We start from the raw sequence: 16,445 nt of genomic DNA on the forward strand, positions 1-16,445 counted from the left end.
TGGCCGGGGCGCCGCCGGCCCCGCCATGGAGCTCCGGGCCCGAGGCTGGTGGCTGCTGTGCGCGGCCGCAGCGCTGGTCGCCTGCGCCCGCGGGGACCCGGCCAGTAAGAGCCGGAGCTGCGGCGAGGTCCGCCAGATCTACGGAGCCAAGGGCTTCAGCTTGAGCGACGTGCCCCAGGCGGAGATTTCGGGTGAGTGAGGGCGCGGCGCCGGAGACCCCGGCCTGGCCGGGCTTTGGGCTCCAGACCCTGGTCTTCCCGACGCGGCTACTCGTCCCGGCGCGGGATCCTGCGGTCTGCGCCCAGCCGCCCGGGCCCCGCGTGGCCCCCTGCGCTGCGGCTCCTCTGCAACCCTCGCTTCCAAGCCCCGCGCCGTACTCCCTCGCCGGGGTCTCCTCCGGTCCGCTCGGTCGTCCTCCACCCCTCCCCGACCCCCCCGCACGCCGGAGCGGATCTCGCTGGGCTGCGGGCTCGGGGCGCTCCTCCCGGGCCACGGCGGGAGCTGGGCGTCTTCTGCCCGCCGCTCGGCCCAGCGCGCCTGCAGGCCGGGAGTCCCAGTCCCGGGGCTGACGGGGCGCTGCGGGGCTCGGCGTGGCCGGGCTGTCGGGGCGCCGCTGACGGTGGCCGCAGACCCCTCATCTCCGTACAGACCTCTCCGGGAGGCGTCTTCGGTCCTGCCCGGGGATTCTCGTAGGGTCTCCAGCAAAGGCAGCCTAGGTGGCTTTTACAAGCGGACCCCCTCGGGGGATAGTGCGGAGGGGTGGGGAGGGAGCTGGGCGCTTCTCCGCGGGTGGAACGCCGCCGCCTCGCAGAGATTCCTGTCGAAGAACTTGTGCGCGCCGGCCCCCGCCTGGCACTTGGGCGGCCTCGCTCCGTGAGTCCAGCTGCAGGTGGTCGGCGCGTTGGATCCCGCCCAGGGGCCATGTCATTTCTTTGTAAGAACAGCGGCCTTCTTGGCGCCCCCTAAGCCCTGCAGCCGCCTTCGGCTCTGCTTCTTCCCTCCCTGTGGTCCCGGAGGAGCTTTGGGGACAGAAGTGTACGGGTGGGTGCAGCGGTGGGCTCCGTATTCTAAGGACCTTTTGGAACCCAAGCTTCACCTTCCCACGTATGGGGACCACCCTCCGTCTGTACCCCGTGCCAGGGACTCAGTGGGCAAGAACAGAACAGACCAGGTTTCTGCTCTGGGGGGCTCCTCTGAAACCAGGGGAGTAGGAGTGCGGGTGGAGGGCCACTCAGATAGGGACTCAGCGCAGGAATGTCCACGGTCCTGGGGATTCTGAGCAAGAAGGATCCGTGCGTCTGGGTGAGGGGGTTCTGTGACCATGCCTCGCTGCGGGGGGCGGGGTGGGAAGCGGTGGGAGGAGGCAGCTGGGCTCTGGATCCCTCAGGAGGAACAGAACCCACAGACAGCCCCTTGCCCTTGGTGGATCTCCCAATGCCTCCAGCCTGAGGTTCTTGTAAGGACCCCCTGACTGCTCCCCCCAGGAGGAACAGAACCCACAGACAGTCTCTTGGCGGATCTCCCGATGCCCTCCCCACCAGCCTGAGGGTCTTGCAAGGACCCCTCCAAAGTCCCCGGGGTAGACCTTCCTGTGCCTCTGCAGCGGCAGCCCTGTCATTTCCAGGCTGCCTCCCGCACCCCACTGGGCTCTGTCTATCCCAGGTAGGGGGCACACCTGGATGCCAGGCAGCACAAGGCCCTGGGCATGGTTGGGTTCGTTCTCTGCCCCTCTACTCATACACAAAGAGGCATCCCTGACCTTCCTGGTGAACCCCTCCCCAGGCACCAGGGTAGCAGAGTGGCTGAATGGCTGGCCCTCCCAGCCCAGAGTCTTGAACGCTGCTCCTTTGGAAGCTATTAGCCCCCAGCCCTTTTTAGTACCTTCGTGTCCTCTGGGCATTTGTGCCCTTAGGAGCCAACCTAACCTTGTTGGCATTCACAGGCCACTGTTCCCAGTTAGAGAGACAGAGTGGCAGAGTTTGGCCATCTCCCAGGGGTGAGAAGAGAGGGCAGAACAAGATGGAGAAGTTTACGTGGGGCTGGGCCAGAGAGCATGGGTCTTGCTGCCCTTGGGTTGGGGAGTGCGGTGGGTTAGAGACCCAGGACAGGCAGATTGTGTTGGTTTCTCTGTGTCTGATGGGGCAGGGGATGCTGTCCACCCCACGTGGGGAGTATGAACGCCCTGCAGCTGTCTAACCACGATGCCAGCCATGGGCCAGTGCCTGCCTCCAGGGCTCGGGGTGCCACCCTCCTCCAGGCCTGCAAGGCCGGGACTGCAACTGGGCAGGGTTACTGCCTCTAGCCGGTGCTCCTCCGACGGGAGCCTCTCTCCCTGGACCCCCCATGGCTGCAGAAGTGGGGAGTAAACTTCGGGGTCCAGGGTACAGAAGACAGTGTGGGAGCCACGTGGGCTGAAGGGAACAGGGTGACCCCCTCGGGCCACAGCAGTCCTGGGGTAGCCAAATCCAGTGTCCCCTCCTGCTTTGTTGGCTGGGCCTGAGCTCCGCGGGACGGGCGCCCTCTGGTGGCCCCTGGGCGGCAGATCCTCCCAGGAGCCCAGGACCCTCTGTGGCCTCGTGGGCACCATCCTCTGTCCTGCATCCAGACTTCTCCGGGGACCTCCTCAGAGGGGATGGGAGCCCCCTGGGGTTGGACGCCTCGCTGGCCCAGAGCAGGTGGGGTAGAGATCTGATACTTCCTCATGGGAAGAGCAGGTGGCCCTGGGTGTGTGGCTGGCCTTCCCAGCCTCTGCCCCAGGGACCAGAAATGGCAGTGGGCGACAGGAGACTTTGTTCATGAAAGAGGGCAGCGTGAGGACATGTTGGGCTCCCTTTTGAGTCTTTTGTCTTCTGGACAGCCAGGCCAGGCTGCAGTGACAGCAGTGGTCGTCCCATCTTATGGGCAAGGAAGCAGGCCTGGGTGCCACCAGCTGGACCATGGCACTGTGGCGGGGCACCCAGCCACCCTCCCTTTATGCCAGGGCACGGCACAGAAGGCAAGGGCGGAGCCGAGTGGCACCCTGGGCACCCCTGCACTGGCAGGAGCCCTCATGCTGAATCACTGCCCACGTGCCAGCAGGCCTCCTGCTTTTGCCTGCAAGGTTGTATCTGGGCATAGGTGTTCCCAGAGCACCTTCCTGGTCCCCTGATGTCTGATGTGATGTGTTGTGTGTCTGTCTGCTCCTTTGCTGGGGTCCCAGCACCTGAGCTTCCTGGTTGCTGGGACCACCGCTGTCTGTTTCCCTGTTGTAGCTACAGACCTGACTGACTCCCGGCCCATGGTGGCTTCTCAGAGGACACCCCCAGGCCTTCCTGGCTTTACATCTGGCTGTGCTGGGTGGGGAGTGACACATGGAAGGTAGAGGAGGATCTCCTCAGAGTAGACACCCCTGTTCTCAGGGTCTCCCAGCCTGAGGCAGAGGAGGAGGGGCCCTAAGGTCCAGTTTTGGGGGCAGAAGTTAGAGCGGGGTATGGGACTGTCTGTATCACAGGAACTGCCCGGCCACCCCTGTGCCCTGGGGTGGCAACCCGCCTACCAGCCAGAGTGGGTATGAGCGTGCCCTGGAGCCTGTACCAAGCACCCACTCGTTGGGCCCCTCCGAAGGAATCTTCTCTGTGCCACTTTTGACCGCCTGGGTGGTTGGCACACAGACTCTGGGGGACCGTCCTCAGAGGGCCTGGGCCTCTCCTTCCCACATGCCTGAAAGGGTGTTCCTGGCTGGGCCCAGGAGAGCCCACCAGCATCTGCCTCTCAGTCCTGCTCAGCGGGCCTCTCGGAGGCTGCCTGGCACACAGCCCCTCACCAGACCAGATGGCTCCCCGTGCCCTGTCCTGTACAGGTGGCTCAGCGTGGTTCCCAGGTGGTCCTCAGCCTTTGCTGTGCCACTGCTCATCCTTCCGTGAGAGGAGCTGGGATTTCATCATCCCCAGCGTAAGGACTGAGCCGATCTCAGTGGAGCCCTGATCCGACAGGGCCACCTGCGTGATGCAGTGACCTGGGTCCCTGCTGGACTGCCAAGCCTCCCAGGCCAGGCAGGCCACCACGCTCCTCAGGCACAGATGCCCCCACCCCCATCCCATCCACAGCCTCCCTGGGCCTCTTCACAGGAGAGAAAGGGAATAATCATGACCTCCCGTGAAGGTGGCCAGGAGGGAGAAGGTGCTGGGATGCTGTGCACCTTGTGGGCAGCCTCGGGCCGTGTCCTCCCCTCTCCCCGGACACCTTCTGCAAAGACCCCCACACACCCATCTCAGTTAATGGCATCCGGTACCCCAAGAGCACTCGTGAACCCGGCTTGTGAAGCGTTTCCCATTACTGTCTGGTTAACACATCAGACGGTTCAGGTCTTTGTAGACCCGTTTTGCAAATGAGTAGACCGAGGCCTGGCGAAGCCCTCCTCTTAGGGCCAGATCTGGCTACAGCATTGACCACTGTCCAGTAAAGCCAGGCCAGGCTGCCTGTCCCAGGCTCTACACTTTCTGGAAGGCTCGTGCGTTCCCCAGCCAGCTCTCCTGCGCCTGGGCTCCATCTCTTAGGCGCATTTGGAACGTTTAACCGGGACTCCTCCAGGCCTCCCTGCCTCCAGTCTTGCCCAGCTCCTCCTGGCCATGCTGCCCGGAGAGTTGGCCTTCCACACAACTGGGGCTCACCTTCCGGCCTGGCTCCACTGCCTGTCCGGGGAGGGCTGCCACTCCAGCCCGCTAGGAGGGCTGTTCCTAGTGGGTGCTACAAAGCCCTGCATGTCCCCAACAGGGCAGACCAGCCACGCACACTAGGCCAAGTGCCCCAGGATTAGTGGACAGGCATCCTATTCAGGTGCCCACAGCCACAGGTGCCCAAGCCAGGAGACAAGCATCCGTCTGTTGGGGCTTGTACCTTCACACAGTGATCACTAAGGAACAGTGCGAGGCCCATGCTAACACGCCTCCCAAGGTCCGAGGACGCCCTCCCTGCAGCAGGACTGGGGGCATACCTACCTGGTGGCCGAACCGTAGGACGGCCATCAGATCCCAGAGGAGAGTTAGTGGTATCTGAACATGCCCATGCTGTCTATGGCATCCATTGGCGTGGCCCAAGTATCAGCCATGGCTTGGCCACTAACGGGAGAAGACCACAAGGAGGGGCTCACTTCAAAACCACACGGGTCAGGTCTGGCCTGGGCCCCACATGTGCCATGCCGGGCCGGTGAGAGCTGGACACCTTTTCTTAAGCCAGACTGTTCTCTTCCAGTGGCCTGTACTCGGTTTATTGTTCAGATCAATGACTGGATTTGCCTGTGTGTGATGGCTGGGTGGGCCACTGGCTAATATGGCGTGTTGGCCTCTGGTCCAACCCTTGGCCTCTGTCCATTTTGGTTTCCACGTGTCCCATATGTCTCCTGTAGCTCCAACCTGATCGTTGTTCCTATTCATCCTAGCATCAGCCCTTGTGTGGTGTGTCTTACGTGGGGGCTCCAGACAGGAGCCGCCTACCTGGAGCCTGGGCTTCTCGCTGTCGTGCCTGTGGCGGCTTTTCTTTGTCTGGGAACAGGCCTGGGCAGGTGCCCTGAGCCGCTTGAAGTCTCCTGATGGGGTGGGGGGTGCAGTGCAGGGTGTTGAGGCATGGGCCAGGGAAATGGGTGGTTCTCCCTCCACTTCCAGGCCCCACACCCAGGCGGGAGCACGCAGCAGTCAGGTGTGGGGTGAGGGCAATGCTGGGGAGCAGGGCCCAGAGCTGCAGCCTCCTTGGCTGCTCTTGGCCCTGTGTGGGTGGCAGGGAAGTACAGGTGTGAGGGGCACACCCCCTGCCCCAGGCTCAGTAGCAGTCTGGAATCTGGGGTGGGTTTAGGAACCCCTGAGAGGGCCAGGCCAACCTCACACCATCCCCTCCTCTGCCTGTGGCCTCAGCTCCATCTCCCGCCAGCTCCTGCTGACCCACCTTCCTGGCACACCTATCCCCTCCCTCCATGGCGTCCTCCCCGTGCCCACCCACAGCTCCTCCTCCAGCCTTTCCCCACAGCTTGACTTCCTGGGCATCCCCCAACATGTATACTGCCTGTTGCTGGGGCCACCATCTGGGCAGGCCTGAGCTCCACACAGGGTGGCGAAGGCCCCGAGTCCCTCCCAGTGCCAGGCAGGGATGGGTGCTGGGGTTAGGAGCACAGGTGTTTCCAGGGCCGCCAGAACAGTGCCACGGGCTGAGCAGCTGCAGCTGCAGACGTGTGTCATCTGTGGTTCTAGAGGCTGGAAGCCTGAGATCAAGGTGTCTGTCCACCAGGCAGGCCCCTTCTGAGGCGTGAGGAAGAGTCTGTTCAGCCGCTGCCAGCTTCCGGGTGTTCCTTGGCTGGTAAATCCCACCTTGTTCTTCACAGGCCACTCCCCTCGTGTGCGCTTCTGTCTCTGAATTCCCCCTCTTCACAAGAACACGGCTCTGATTGGGTCAGGGCCCACCAGTACCATCTCTTCTTAACCAGAGGTGTCATGCAGACTCCACACGCGAAGTCACATCCTGAGGAATCGGGGTTAGGCCTGGGCCGTGTGGGTTTTGGGGGCACAGTTTAGCCTGTCGTGGGGAGCCAGCCCAGCCCGGCACACCTACGCCTTCCCGTCAGGTGGCAAAGACCCCCAGGCTCTGCGTACTTCGTGATTGTGGCCTCCGGAGCACGGGGCTGTGTCTCTGTAATGGGCTTAAAGCTCAGCACAGATGTGCCTGAGACCCTGGTGACAGTGTGAGGGAGTCACCACGCCCCAGCCTGCCGCTCACCCCCGCCCACCCGAGGCGCTCTCAGGGCACAGCCTGGTCCCCACAAGCCTGGGAGGCCTCAGCTTCAGACCCTGCGCGGCTCCTGGCTCCTCGGCCAGCCCCTCCTGCCGGGGGCTCCGCTTCTCCCTCAGGTCCGGGTGGCAGGGCCAGGCCACTCAGGGGATGTTCCAGGTCTAGTGGCACAGCAGTAGCTGAGGATGCCGCCGCCTGTGCCGTCACAGGACCTGGGTGGGGGCAGTGGCCAGGCTGGCCTGAAAACCTTCTCCAGGTTGGGTTGGGGAGTCATGGCTCAGTGGTGTGAGTGTGCCTTGGACAGGCCCCAGGGTCCCACTTGTCAGGGGCAGGGCCCCTTCAGGTGGACTTGGGGCGGGGAGGCAGTGGGACTGCAGGGTGAGGGCACCATCGAGGGTTTGGAGATGCAGAGGTGAGGGAGGCCCGGGTACCAGGAGGCTGCACCACTGCTGTCTCCTGAGGTGGTGGCGGGCCGAGGAGGCCCACTGCTCTCTTGTGCTAAGTGCCCCTTGGGTCCTGGAGGCTTGGCAGGGTGACAGGGCAGCCCCCAGGGGCTCCATCCAACCTGCTCCTTCAGGAGGAGACCTCCCAGGGCTCTGGTGGGGAGGAGGGCCAGCCACAGAGCCACTGTAGATCATCCCTGAGGCCAGGGGACTTGGCAGCAGAAACCCTGAGCCCAGCATGGGGCAGTGGGAGGTGAGGCCCAGCGACAGCTGTGAACGAGGCCGCCCGGTGGGCTCTCAGGGGTCTTTGATGGGACACAGCTGGTGGACAGGGAGAGGAGGGGACTGGGACTGGAGCAGGGCAGTGAGGAGGACCCTGGGGTCCCTCCTTCCCCAGGCCCTCCCTCCCCTGGTCCGCACCCACCTTTGAGGTGCCCCAGGAGTTCCCAGAGTTGGCAGCACCAGGGGCTGTCTACTGGGTGGGCTGAGCACCACTTAGTTTGCAGTTTGGAAAGCTGAGTCCCAGAGAGGGGTCCCCAGGGCTCAGAGCTGAGAGGCCTCGCCGCCCCGGGCCAGGCCCCACACTTGCTTGCCGAGTGACTCACTCCTGTTCTGGGCCTGGCTAGCAGGGGTGAGGCTGGGTCAGAGGATGGGGAGCTGGGCCAAGGCCACAGACCACCCCGCAGGTGCAGGCACCCAGAGACCTGAGGGGCACTGGGAGCCCATGGGAGGGGAGGCTGTGAACACGGCTCGGCTTCTTTGCAGCCCCGTGCTGGGGCCATGTGAGGACACACGCCGCAGGAGGGCCCGGCCAGCCTCAGCCCAGCCCAGTCACCACGCCCGGCAGGTCTCCTGAGGCCAGAGCCGGCCCCGCAGTGGGCATCACATGCCCGCCTGCTGTCCTGGCTCCTGAGGGACAAGGGTGAGCTGGGCGGGCCAGGAAGCACAACGTTGCTAGGTTTCTGCTCCTGCCCCATAGAAGTTCAGGTTCTACTGAGAAACTTGGCTGGGGCTTCCAGGGACTCCTAAATCCAGCCGCCCAGGACCCTGTAGCACTGTCCGCTGGTCCTGAGCCCTGTCCTCGCCTGCTGGTCCGTCCTGGGGTGATGGATCTGGCTGCAGTGACCCCGATGCCCTGAGGCCCAGAACAGCGCGTCTCCCTCCTGGGAACAGCCAAGCCTTGGACAGGCCCACACAGCAACGACCGGACCCAGAGCCTCCCTGGCAGGGGTGTTTCTTGGGTGCACCATCAGCAGTGGGACCTGTAGGGAAGTCTGTGGCCTGTGCACACCTTCAGACGATTTCCCCAAACACCGAGGACAGCTGTCCAGTGCATCACAGAGTTGTGGCCCATGGGTGATGGTCTCAGCCTGTCCCTGCATCTGGTACAGCCTCAGTGCCAGGGCCACTTGTGGACCCCACAGGCCACCCCTGTATCTGGCACATCCTTGGTGACTGGGGCTCCCTGTGGCCGTTCTGATCCTGTCCCTGTGGTAACCCATTTGTGACGTCCAAGTGTCTCCTCAAGAACCAGGGCCAGGAGGCCCATCCTTGGCTCTGGAGACTGCAGGAAGCGTATCCCACCCACCTGTGACCATCTGCCAGGCCCTGGGGACAAAGCTGATGCCACCTGCCACCAGGGTTGGCTCAGGCGTTTCCATGCATCTCCAGTTGTCATGGAGCTTGGGACACACTGGACCCAAGGAGGTATTTTAAAAGGACAAGTCTTTGTGTAATCCAGCCCCATTGTCCCTGAACACAATGCCCCCTCCCCGAGCCTGGGGGAGCTGCACACAGGACACTCCTCGGCATCTTCAGTCTCCCTTCTGTGGCCTCACACCTGGGATATTAGGTGTTAGAACAGGTGCCACCCTGTTCTGTGTGCATAGCCTCAGCCTGGGGGCAATTTGGGGTGAAGGGTGGCTGCAGGTCAGACACATACCTGGGAAGGTCCCCTGGGATATGGTGGCTTCCAACCAGGAGCAGTTGCTCTGGGCACTTGTGACATCCCAGTGATTTAGGAGTAGGGGTGCTCTGGTCTTCAGTGGGTGGGGCCAGGGAGCCCAGTAATCCTGTGAGATGGAGGTGCCCTTCCACAAACGCCAGTAGCACCCCCAAGAGAAATACTTGAACCGAAGCTGTAGGCAGGACCACGCCAGGGGAAGAGGGAGCTCAGAGGAGGCGGCACCACTCAGCGCCAGGTGCTAGGATGGGAGGATGGGCAGACTGTGGTGGCCAAACACCAGCATGTAGGAGGGTGGTTCTAGATGCACCCACCCTCCAGTGGGTGCACGGATGAGGTTCTAGGATGTAATTCAGGGGGTTCATGAACTTGGCTGAGAAAGAGATTACATCTCTGTCATTGCTAACCTCTAACCAGAATTTAGCATTTCTCTTTACTCGGAACGATGGTGTTCCAAGACCTGGGGCTTTGTCACAGTAGACATCACCGCTGTTCATGCCCCTTCACATCCGTAGCAGGCAGCTTGGAAACTGCGTCCCCTCGCGTGACTTTGAATCCTAGTTAGTATTAGACCCGTCATGGCTCCTTTAAAACTGCCTCCTGGGGAAGCACGTGCGTGGCCACCTCACAATTTGTCATATCATATTCTGGTAACTGTGTGTGGTGAACTCTTCCTCCATAGTCATCTGTGTAGTTGTACGCTTCAGAAACAAGCCTCATCCTGAGAAAGCGTCTGCAGGCTTCACCAGTGGGTGAGGGGGCCCACAGCACAGAGAAAGTCAGGCTGACCTGAGCAGCAAGTTGCCCCCATAGCAGAGAAGGAAAGGCTTGGGGCCCAGTATGTCTGTGCCCAGGAGGGCCTGCCGTGGCCAAGGGTCTGGAACAGGGGAACGTGGTGAGGGGTCCCCAGGCAGCTTGGGCGGAGTAAGGAGCAGGGCCCTCTGCCTGCCATTTGAGTGAGGGAGACACATCCCAGGTCTTCTACATCATTGGTGAAGGCTCCTTGAGCTCCTACTGAGTGCTGGGTGCTGTTCTTGGTGCTGAAATGCAGCCGCAGACAGAGCACTTGCTCTCTGGATGCAGTTAACGTAGAGACAGGGCATATGTGAGAGGGTCCACACAAGCTGTGCCTGTGCTCGGCCACCATGAGTGTGTAGCTTGTGTGAGTTACAAGTAAAGGGGTGTGACATGCAGGAATCTAGGCATCTGCACGTGAAGTTTGCAACCACTCACCCATTTGGGTCATGTGAACCCTGAGGGCCGAACCCTAAAGACCCCTCCCTGGCTGGGGACTGGCCCAGGGCTCCCAAATGCATTTTGGCCCCTCTCTTGCCATGGCCATCTCTTGCCCTGTCCTCGGCCTCCCATGCTGCCTTATAGGACCCTCAACTGGGGCTAGGCACCCGGGGCTCCTCCCCAACCCAAGGAGCCTGGAGCATCCGGGGCCTGGAGCACTGCTCATTGAGAGGACCAGAGAGGACACTTGGGGAACAGACTGGAAGGACTGGGTTCTCCTGGCCCACGTCATTTGGCCCGCAGAGGAGGGAGAGGGGGCCAGGGTGAGCAGCCCCTGGGCAGTGTGGAGGGACCTGCCTGAGGGGAGCAGTGGAGCCACACAGCTGGGCTCAGAATCCGGGGTGGACCGAGCCCAAGCAGGGGTGTCCACCCATAGCCATGTTGGGAGCCCGGCCTGGCATGGCTGAACCCCTGCCATCTGGCACCCAGGGATGCCCAGAAGGGGTAGGCTTTACCCCATTTCTGAGTAGCAGAGGCAGTGAGTGGGCCAGGTGGAGATGGGGCTGGGGGCTTGGTGGGCAGGGTCTGAGGGCATTAAGGCTGGACTCCACAGCCAGGAGGGGCATGACCTTAGGTCTGAGTCGAAAGTGAGGTGTCGTAAATGACTCCCATGTTCATTCCTCCCTCAAGCAGAGATCTCTTGAGTTACGCCCCAACACAGAGGTTGTTCTAGGCACTGGGACACAGCAAAGTCCCTGTACTCTCTCTGGGACCTCTGTGTGGCTGGGGCGACATCGGCTGTCATTTCAGAAGGTCAGGAAGGCTCAACGCCATGAGGAGGGTGTGGCAGGGCCACTCTGAGGCCGGTGCGGAGCCGGCAGGTGGAGGGGGAGGGCGCGTGGGTGTGCACACACTGCCTGCTTCCCTGTCCACGTGGACCTCGGGGTTCCCAGGGAGGCGGCCTGCCGGGCCTCTGGGGAAGGTGACACCCTTGGCCGAGGGCTGGCTCTCTTGAAGATCGTGGCCGTTCCTGGTGGCCGTCGTCTTGGCAAAGGGGCGGGTCCTGAGGGAAAGCCAAAACCGACCTGCTGGGGGGTCACGGGGGGCTAAGGGCCGGCTCCACACTGCCCGTGCCCCTGGCCCTGCCCCACAGTCACTGTGTGCCCTGGCAGAAAGCTGACCCGCCCTCTGTCCAGACATGACGTGTCATGTCAGGGAGGCCTACTCTTTCTCTAAGTGCCATCTTCCAGAAGGCGGGCTGTGGATGAGGGCACTCTGTGGGGAGGGAGGAAGGCCAGGCTGGGGAACCAGGGGCCAGATCCGCCTGGACAGGAGACCCCATCGTCGTCACTGGCGCAGCTGCTTCCTGGGTGTTGCCCTGGGCGCTCACCGCACGCAGTGTCCGCACTCCTATTGGCTGGCGCTGGATGTGAGAAGTTGGAAATGGCAAGAAGAGTTGCTGCCAGGCCATTCTGGGTGGAATGCACAGTGTCCCCAGGCGCAGTGACAGTGGGACGGCTGGAGGCACTCTCAGGCCCACCTTGAGGGTGGCAGCTGGTTTTCAGGAAGAGAGTCGAGGGTGGAGACTCCAGGAGGCACCGCAGGCCCTGTGGAGAGGCAGGAAGGGCAGGAGATGCTGGCCCTGGGTCTGGACAGCTGCCTTCATAGGGGCCTCTCCCTTCCCCTACAGGATGGGGCTGGTTCCTTCCCCCAGGCTGTCTGCCTCCTGGATCTCATGTGCCTGCCCCAGGCAGCGTCCCCAACCTCTGCCCAGAGCCATCTCATGGAATCCAAGCATCCCTCTGCCTGCCAGGCAGTATCCCCCACCTCTGCCCAGAACCATCTCATGGGATCCCGGCATCCCTCCTCCTGCCAGGCAGTCTAGGTGTAGACGGTCCCTGCCAGGCAGTCTGGGTATAGACAGGGCGGAGTCAAGGCTCCAGGTGCCTGGGGGTGGAACTCTGAGCCTCCGGCTCTCCTCCGGCAGGTGGCTCCGGGAAATAGGTGGGAGTCACGGAGGTGGAGGGCCCACATTCCCACCTGCTGCAGGACCCGCAGGGCCCACAGGAGGTCAGGGCTCACCTTTGGGGAGGCAGTCAGGCAGGCACATGACACGGCCACCTGCTCAGAGTCTCCCTGGGCTGGGAGCCCTGGGCATTTTTGGTGGTGGGCTGTTGACCAGCAGCATGGCCGGCAGGTATCCCTGCCCAGACATGGCCTTGCAGACGCTGGCCCAGCTGCCTGAGGCCCAGCTAGGTTTCAGCAGCGCCTGGCCAGAGACGGGACAGTCAGGCCAGCGAGGGTGGCCAGGCCTGCTCCTAGTTTTGCAAGAGTGGCCTAATCTCCATGCCTGGGCTTGGGGTGCCCAGGTGCCGAGCCTGGGCTTCTCATTTGCTCCCCTTCAGTGAGGACAGGGGGTCGCTCAGGCCAGTGGAAACAGATCGCATTAGACAGAGGTCTAGACCTGGGAGGCAGCCACCTAACCTCTCTGGGCCTCAGTCTTCCCATCTGTAAGCTGGGGGTGGTCCTGTCTGCCTGTTAATTGAGATAGTGCTGATTTCGGGAGAGACCCATTGCTCTCCAAGGAGGCTGGGGGCAGTTCAGAGTTGAAAACGGCCTTAAACCTCCTGCTGCCAGCCTGGACGGGGTCTGAGACCTGAGTGGGGGAGCCAGGGATACGTGGGTGCGCATGCGTGGATGCCCAAAGGTGATGTGGGCTGCTGCAGGTGGGGAGACCTGTGTGATTCAGGCAGGCGCCCGCCACCCCGCACCCACGACGCTGCAAAGGGCTGCCGGATTTAGCAGATGCAAAGATAGGACCCCAGTACATGGGAGTTTCAGGCAGACCCTGAATCGTTTTGTAGCGCAGCGTGTCCCAAATATTTTCATTTCAAATAAGGAAATAATGTTTAGAGTAAATATGCCCTATGTATTTAGTGTAAGTACGCCCCAGATATTTTGGGGGGGGAAGAATTGTTTGCTTTGTGTGGCAAAATATGCATGACAAAATTTGCCAATTTAACAATTTTTAAGAGTTCAGTTCAGTGGCATTCCTTCCATTCACGCTGTTGTGCAGCCGTCACCCCCATCCAGCTCCAGGACCCTTTTCATCTTGTAAAACCGAAACTCTGTCCCCATTAAACAGCAACTCCCCATTTCCCCTCTCCACCACCCCTGGTGCCTGCCATCCTTTCTGCCTCTATGAATCGACTCCTCTAGGGACCTCACATAAGTGGAATCATGCCGGATCTGTCCTTTCCTGTCGCTTCTTTCACTCAGCGCCGTCATCAAGGCTCCTCCACACCAGAGGTGTGTCAGAATTTCTTCCTTTTCAGGGATTAATCCTATTCCATTGTATGCGCCTACAGACAGTTTGTGGAAACAATCTATTTGACTGTGGAGAGACATCGTTTCTACCTTCTGGCTCTGGTGAATAATGCGATGAGCATGGGTGTATGGGGACCTGTTCGTTTCCTGCTTCCAGTTCTTTGGGACCAAATACTTTTATACTGTACTAAAATAACAATTCATTGTTGATTTGCAATTCAGATGTAACTGGCCTCTGTGCTTTATCTGCACTCATCCCCCTAATCGTGGCTGTAGGGCAGGGCCAGGCAGGCAGGCAGAGGTGCCTGGGCAGCCGCCAACTCATCAAAGCCCTAGGGAGACGCCCTCCCGGGACCGCCCAGACCTCTCTGGGCTCAGCAGGGCTTGTCAGCTCCTGCTTCAGCTTTGCCTGCAGCCCAGGAATTCCCCTGGGATCGGAATCAGGGCAGGCTGCAGGACTGGGGAGGCGGGGGAGGCCAGGGCTGTTCCTCGTGCTGGGCCCTGTGCTGCTACTCCTAGCCTGTGACCTTGCGCAGGTCACTTTAGCTCCCTATGTGTTGGCTTTGTCAGCGGGACCTACAGCTGCTGTGAAGATGAAATGATGAGGCTTAAACCCCTGCGAGGCCCGTAGTGAGCTCTGCATCTCAGCAGGGAGACAGCTAGGCCTCTGGGAACAAGGGAGACCTCACTGGGTGTGACCTTCCACTCAGGGGCACATCCCCTCGAGCCCTGTGCTTCCTCTGGGGAGGAGGTGCTGGCTTGGGGGCGTGGCTTATGGGCCATGCTGGCCATGGGTCCTATTCCCTCCAGTGCCAACACTGGGCAGATTCTCCCGGACAAATCCTTTAGACGTCCGCCTTTATTCAGTACCAGGGAACCAGGACCAGCCTGGGTGCCAGGTAGGGGGGCAGGAGCAAGGAAATGGAGGCTTCCCTAGCAGAAGTTCCCTCGGAAGGAGCATGGCTTGTTGGGACTGGAGGCCAGAGGCTGGGGAGGCTTCCTGGGGGCATGTGAGATGGAGGAAAGTGGCAGGTCACAGCTGGGTGGAGTGACTGGGGGGTGGGAGTGGGCGAAGGGAGAGCCATGCCTGGGGCCACCATGACCCAGAGGTGGCTTCCTGGGAAGTGGTTGGGTCAGGGTGAGCGGCCGAGCTCCTTTGCTCTCCCCTTCTTCTGTTCCTTCCCCAGTGTTCACGAGCCGACCCTCGTGGTGGGCTTCCTCCGGAGGCACCCGAGGGTTTGCTCTGGGATCCAGCCCAGCCTCAGCTATATGTGTGTCTGCCTGGTTGGCATTCACGATGCAGATGGACGGGCCTGCATGGCATGTTTGTGGATTGGAATGTGGATGCAGCAGACAGGGAGGGCCAGTCCATCTTCGAGGCTTCCTTGGGTGCCTGTGGCCCCTGCAGTGGGTATATAGGAAATTAGACAGGAGAGCTGGGCAGAGCCCCAGGAGGACAACCCTGCCCTCGCACAGCCCGCCTGAATTTCCACCCTGCTGGCAGGGGTGGGCATAGAGATGTGGGTGCCCTCTTCAGCTCCACCAAGCCAAGGAGGAGAAAGGCTGAGCCAGGCGTGGGGCACAGCCTCTGGGGAGCACCTAGCCCTGGGTTCCAAGAGAGGGCTTTCTGCCTTACAGCCAAGACAGCGGGTCCTGGGTGTGGCAGGAACGGTTTGTGACACAAGCTCTGAATCCCCTTTCATCTCCAGTGTCTGAGGCCACAGCATGAGCCTCAGACAGCGGAGAAGGCTGGCATGGGGGGAGGTCTGCAGAGGGCCCGTGATCTCTTGGCCAGAGCTGTGACTAGGGCCCCATCTGAGGGGCCCCTGCCATGCCAGGGCAGGCACCGCCCAGACTTGGTGTCTGCTGGCAGAGTGGCCTGTCCAGGGGTTCCCCAAGCAGGATCTGGGCACTTAGAGAGCAGTTTTGTGAGTTGCCTGGTGAAACCCCCATCTTTGGGGGTCTCCAGTATTGTGGCCTGCCTTGGTGGTTTGCCCAGCAACTCTCAGTGTGCCCATTGCAGACTGGCCAAGAGGCCCGAGTGCTGCCAGAGGGGAACTGGTGTGAGTGGGTGGTTTTGTCTGACTGGGGAGCAGGTCTGGTGGAGGTGGGGAGCTGGGCCGGGCCAGGGGGAGCCATGCAGGACCTGGGCTGCAGGGAGGGGAGAGTGTTGGTGGGAGAGCTGTCCCTTTAGTGTTCAAGGAGGGGCGAGAGCGCACAGCGCAGACCTCCCAGGCTGGGGGCACCTGGCTGGGGGACTTGGTAGAAGGATGTGGCCTGTTGGATTTGGTATGTCAGAAGGAAAGGAGGTCAGGATATAGGGGCAGGGGGGTCTGGAGTCAAGGCCCAGGTGCCTTTGGACTGGGGGCTGGGGGGGCAGGTAGAGGATGTGGAATGACCATGGAGGCTTTGTGTGAGGACAGCAGTGGTCAGCTGCCACCTTCATCACAGAGAGAAACCCGACACCCCGCCCCCATTACCGTGTGGGGAGGGGCCCTGGCACCCCTGAGCACCAGCCCTGCTGAGACCCAGGCGCCCCTGCACCAAGGCCTTGGCCCGCTTAGCTGCAGTGGGGAAACCAGGAGGCCCCGGCTGCCCGCGAAGAGGAGGAGCAGCACCCGCAGGCTGGAGGGAGGGCCCGGCCTCGGCGGCGGCCAGGGAGGCGGGCGCGGGGCGGCGGGCAGGAGGCGGCTGCCGCGGCGGGGACCTGGCCTGAGGGGCCG

General features: G+C 61.8%; 1 protein-coding gene across 1 annotated transcript in view; it reads left to right on the plus strand.

Annotated features, from left to right (window-relative positions):
* Positions 1 to 6: 6 nt before the first annotated feature.
* The window catches only part of GPC1 (glypican 1), a 32,138-nt gene continuing 15,699 nt past the window's right edge, over positions 7 to 16,445 (plus strand). Inside the window, exon 1 of the mRNA XM_017875658.1 lies at positions 7 to 191. Within this exon, the coding sequence (XP_017731147.1) occupies positions 26 to 191 (166 nt within the window). The 5' untranslated portion in view covers positions 7 to 25. The remainder of the gene's footprint in view (positions 192 to 16,445) is intronic.

The sequence above is a fragment of the Rhinopithecus bieti genome, unplaced genomic scaffold (genome assembly GCF_001698545.2).
Source record: "Rhinopithecus bieti isolate Rb0 unplaced genomic scaffold, ASM169854v2 scaffold_7884, whole genome shotgun sequence".
Taxonomy (NCBI): Eukaryota; Metazoa; Chordata; class Mammalia; order Primates; family Cercopithecidae; genus Rhinopithecus; species Rhinopithecus bieti.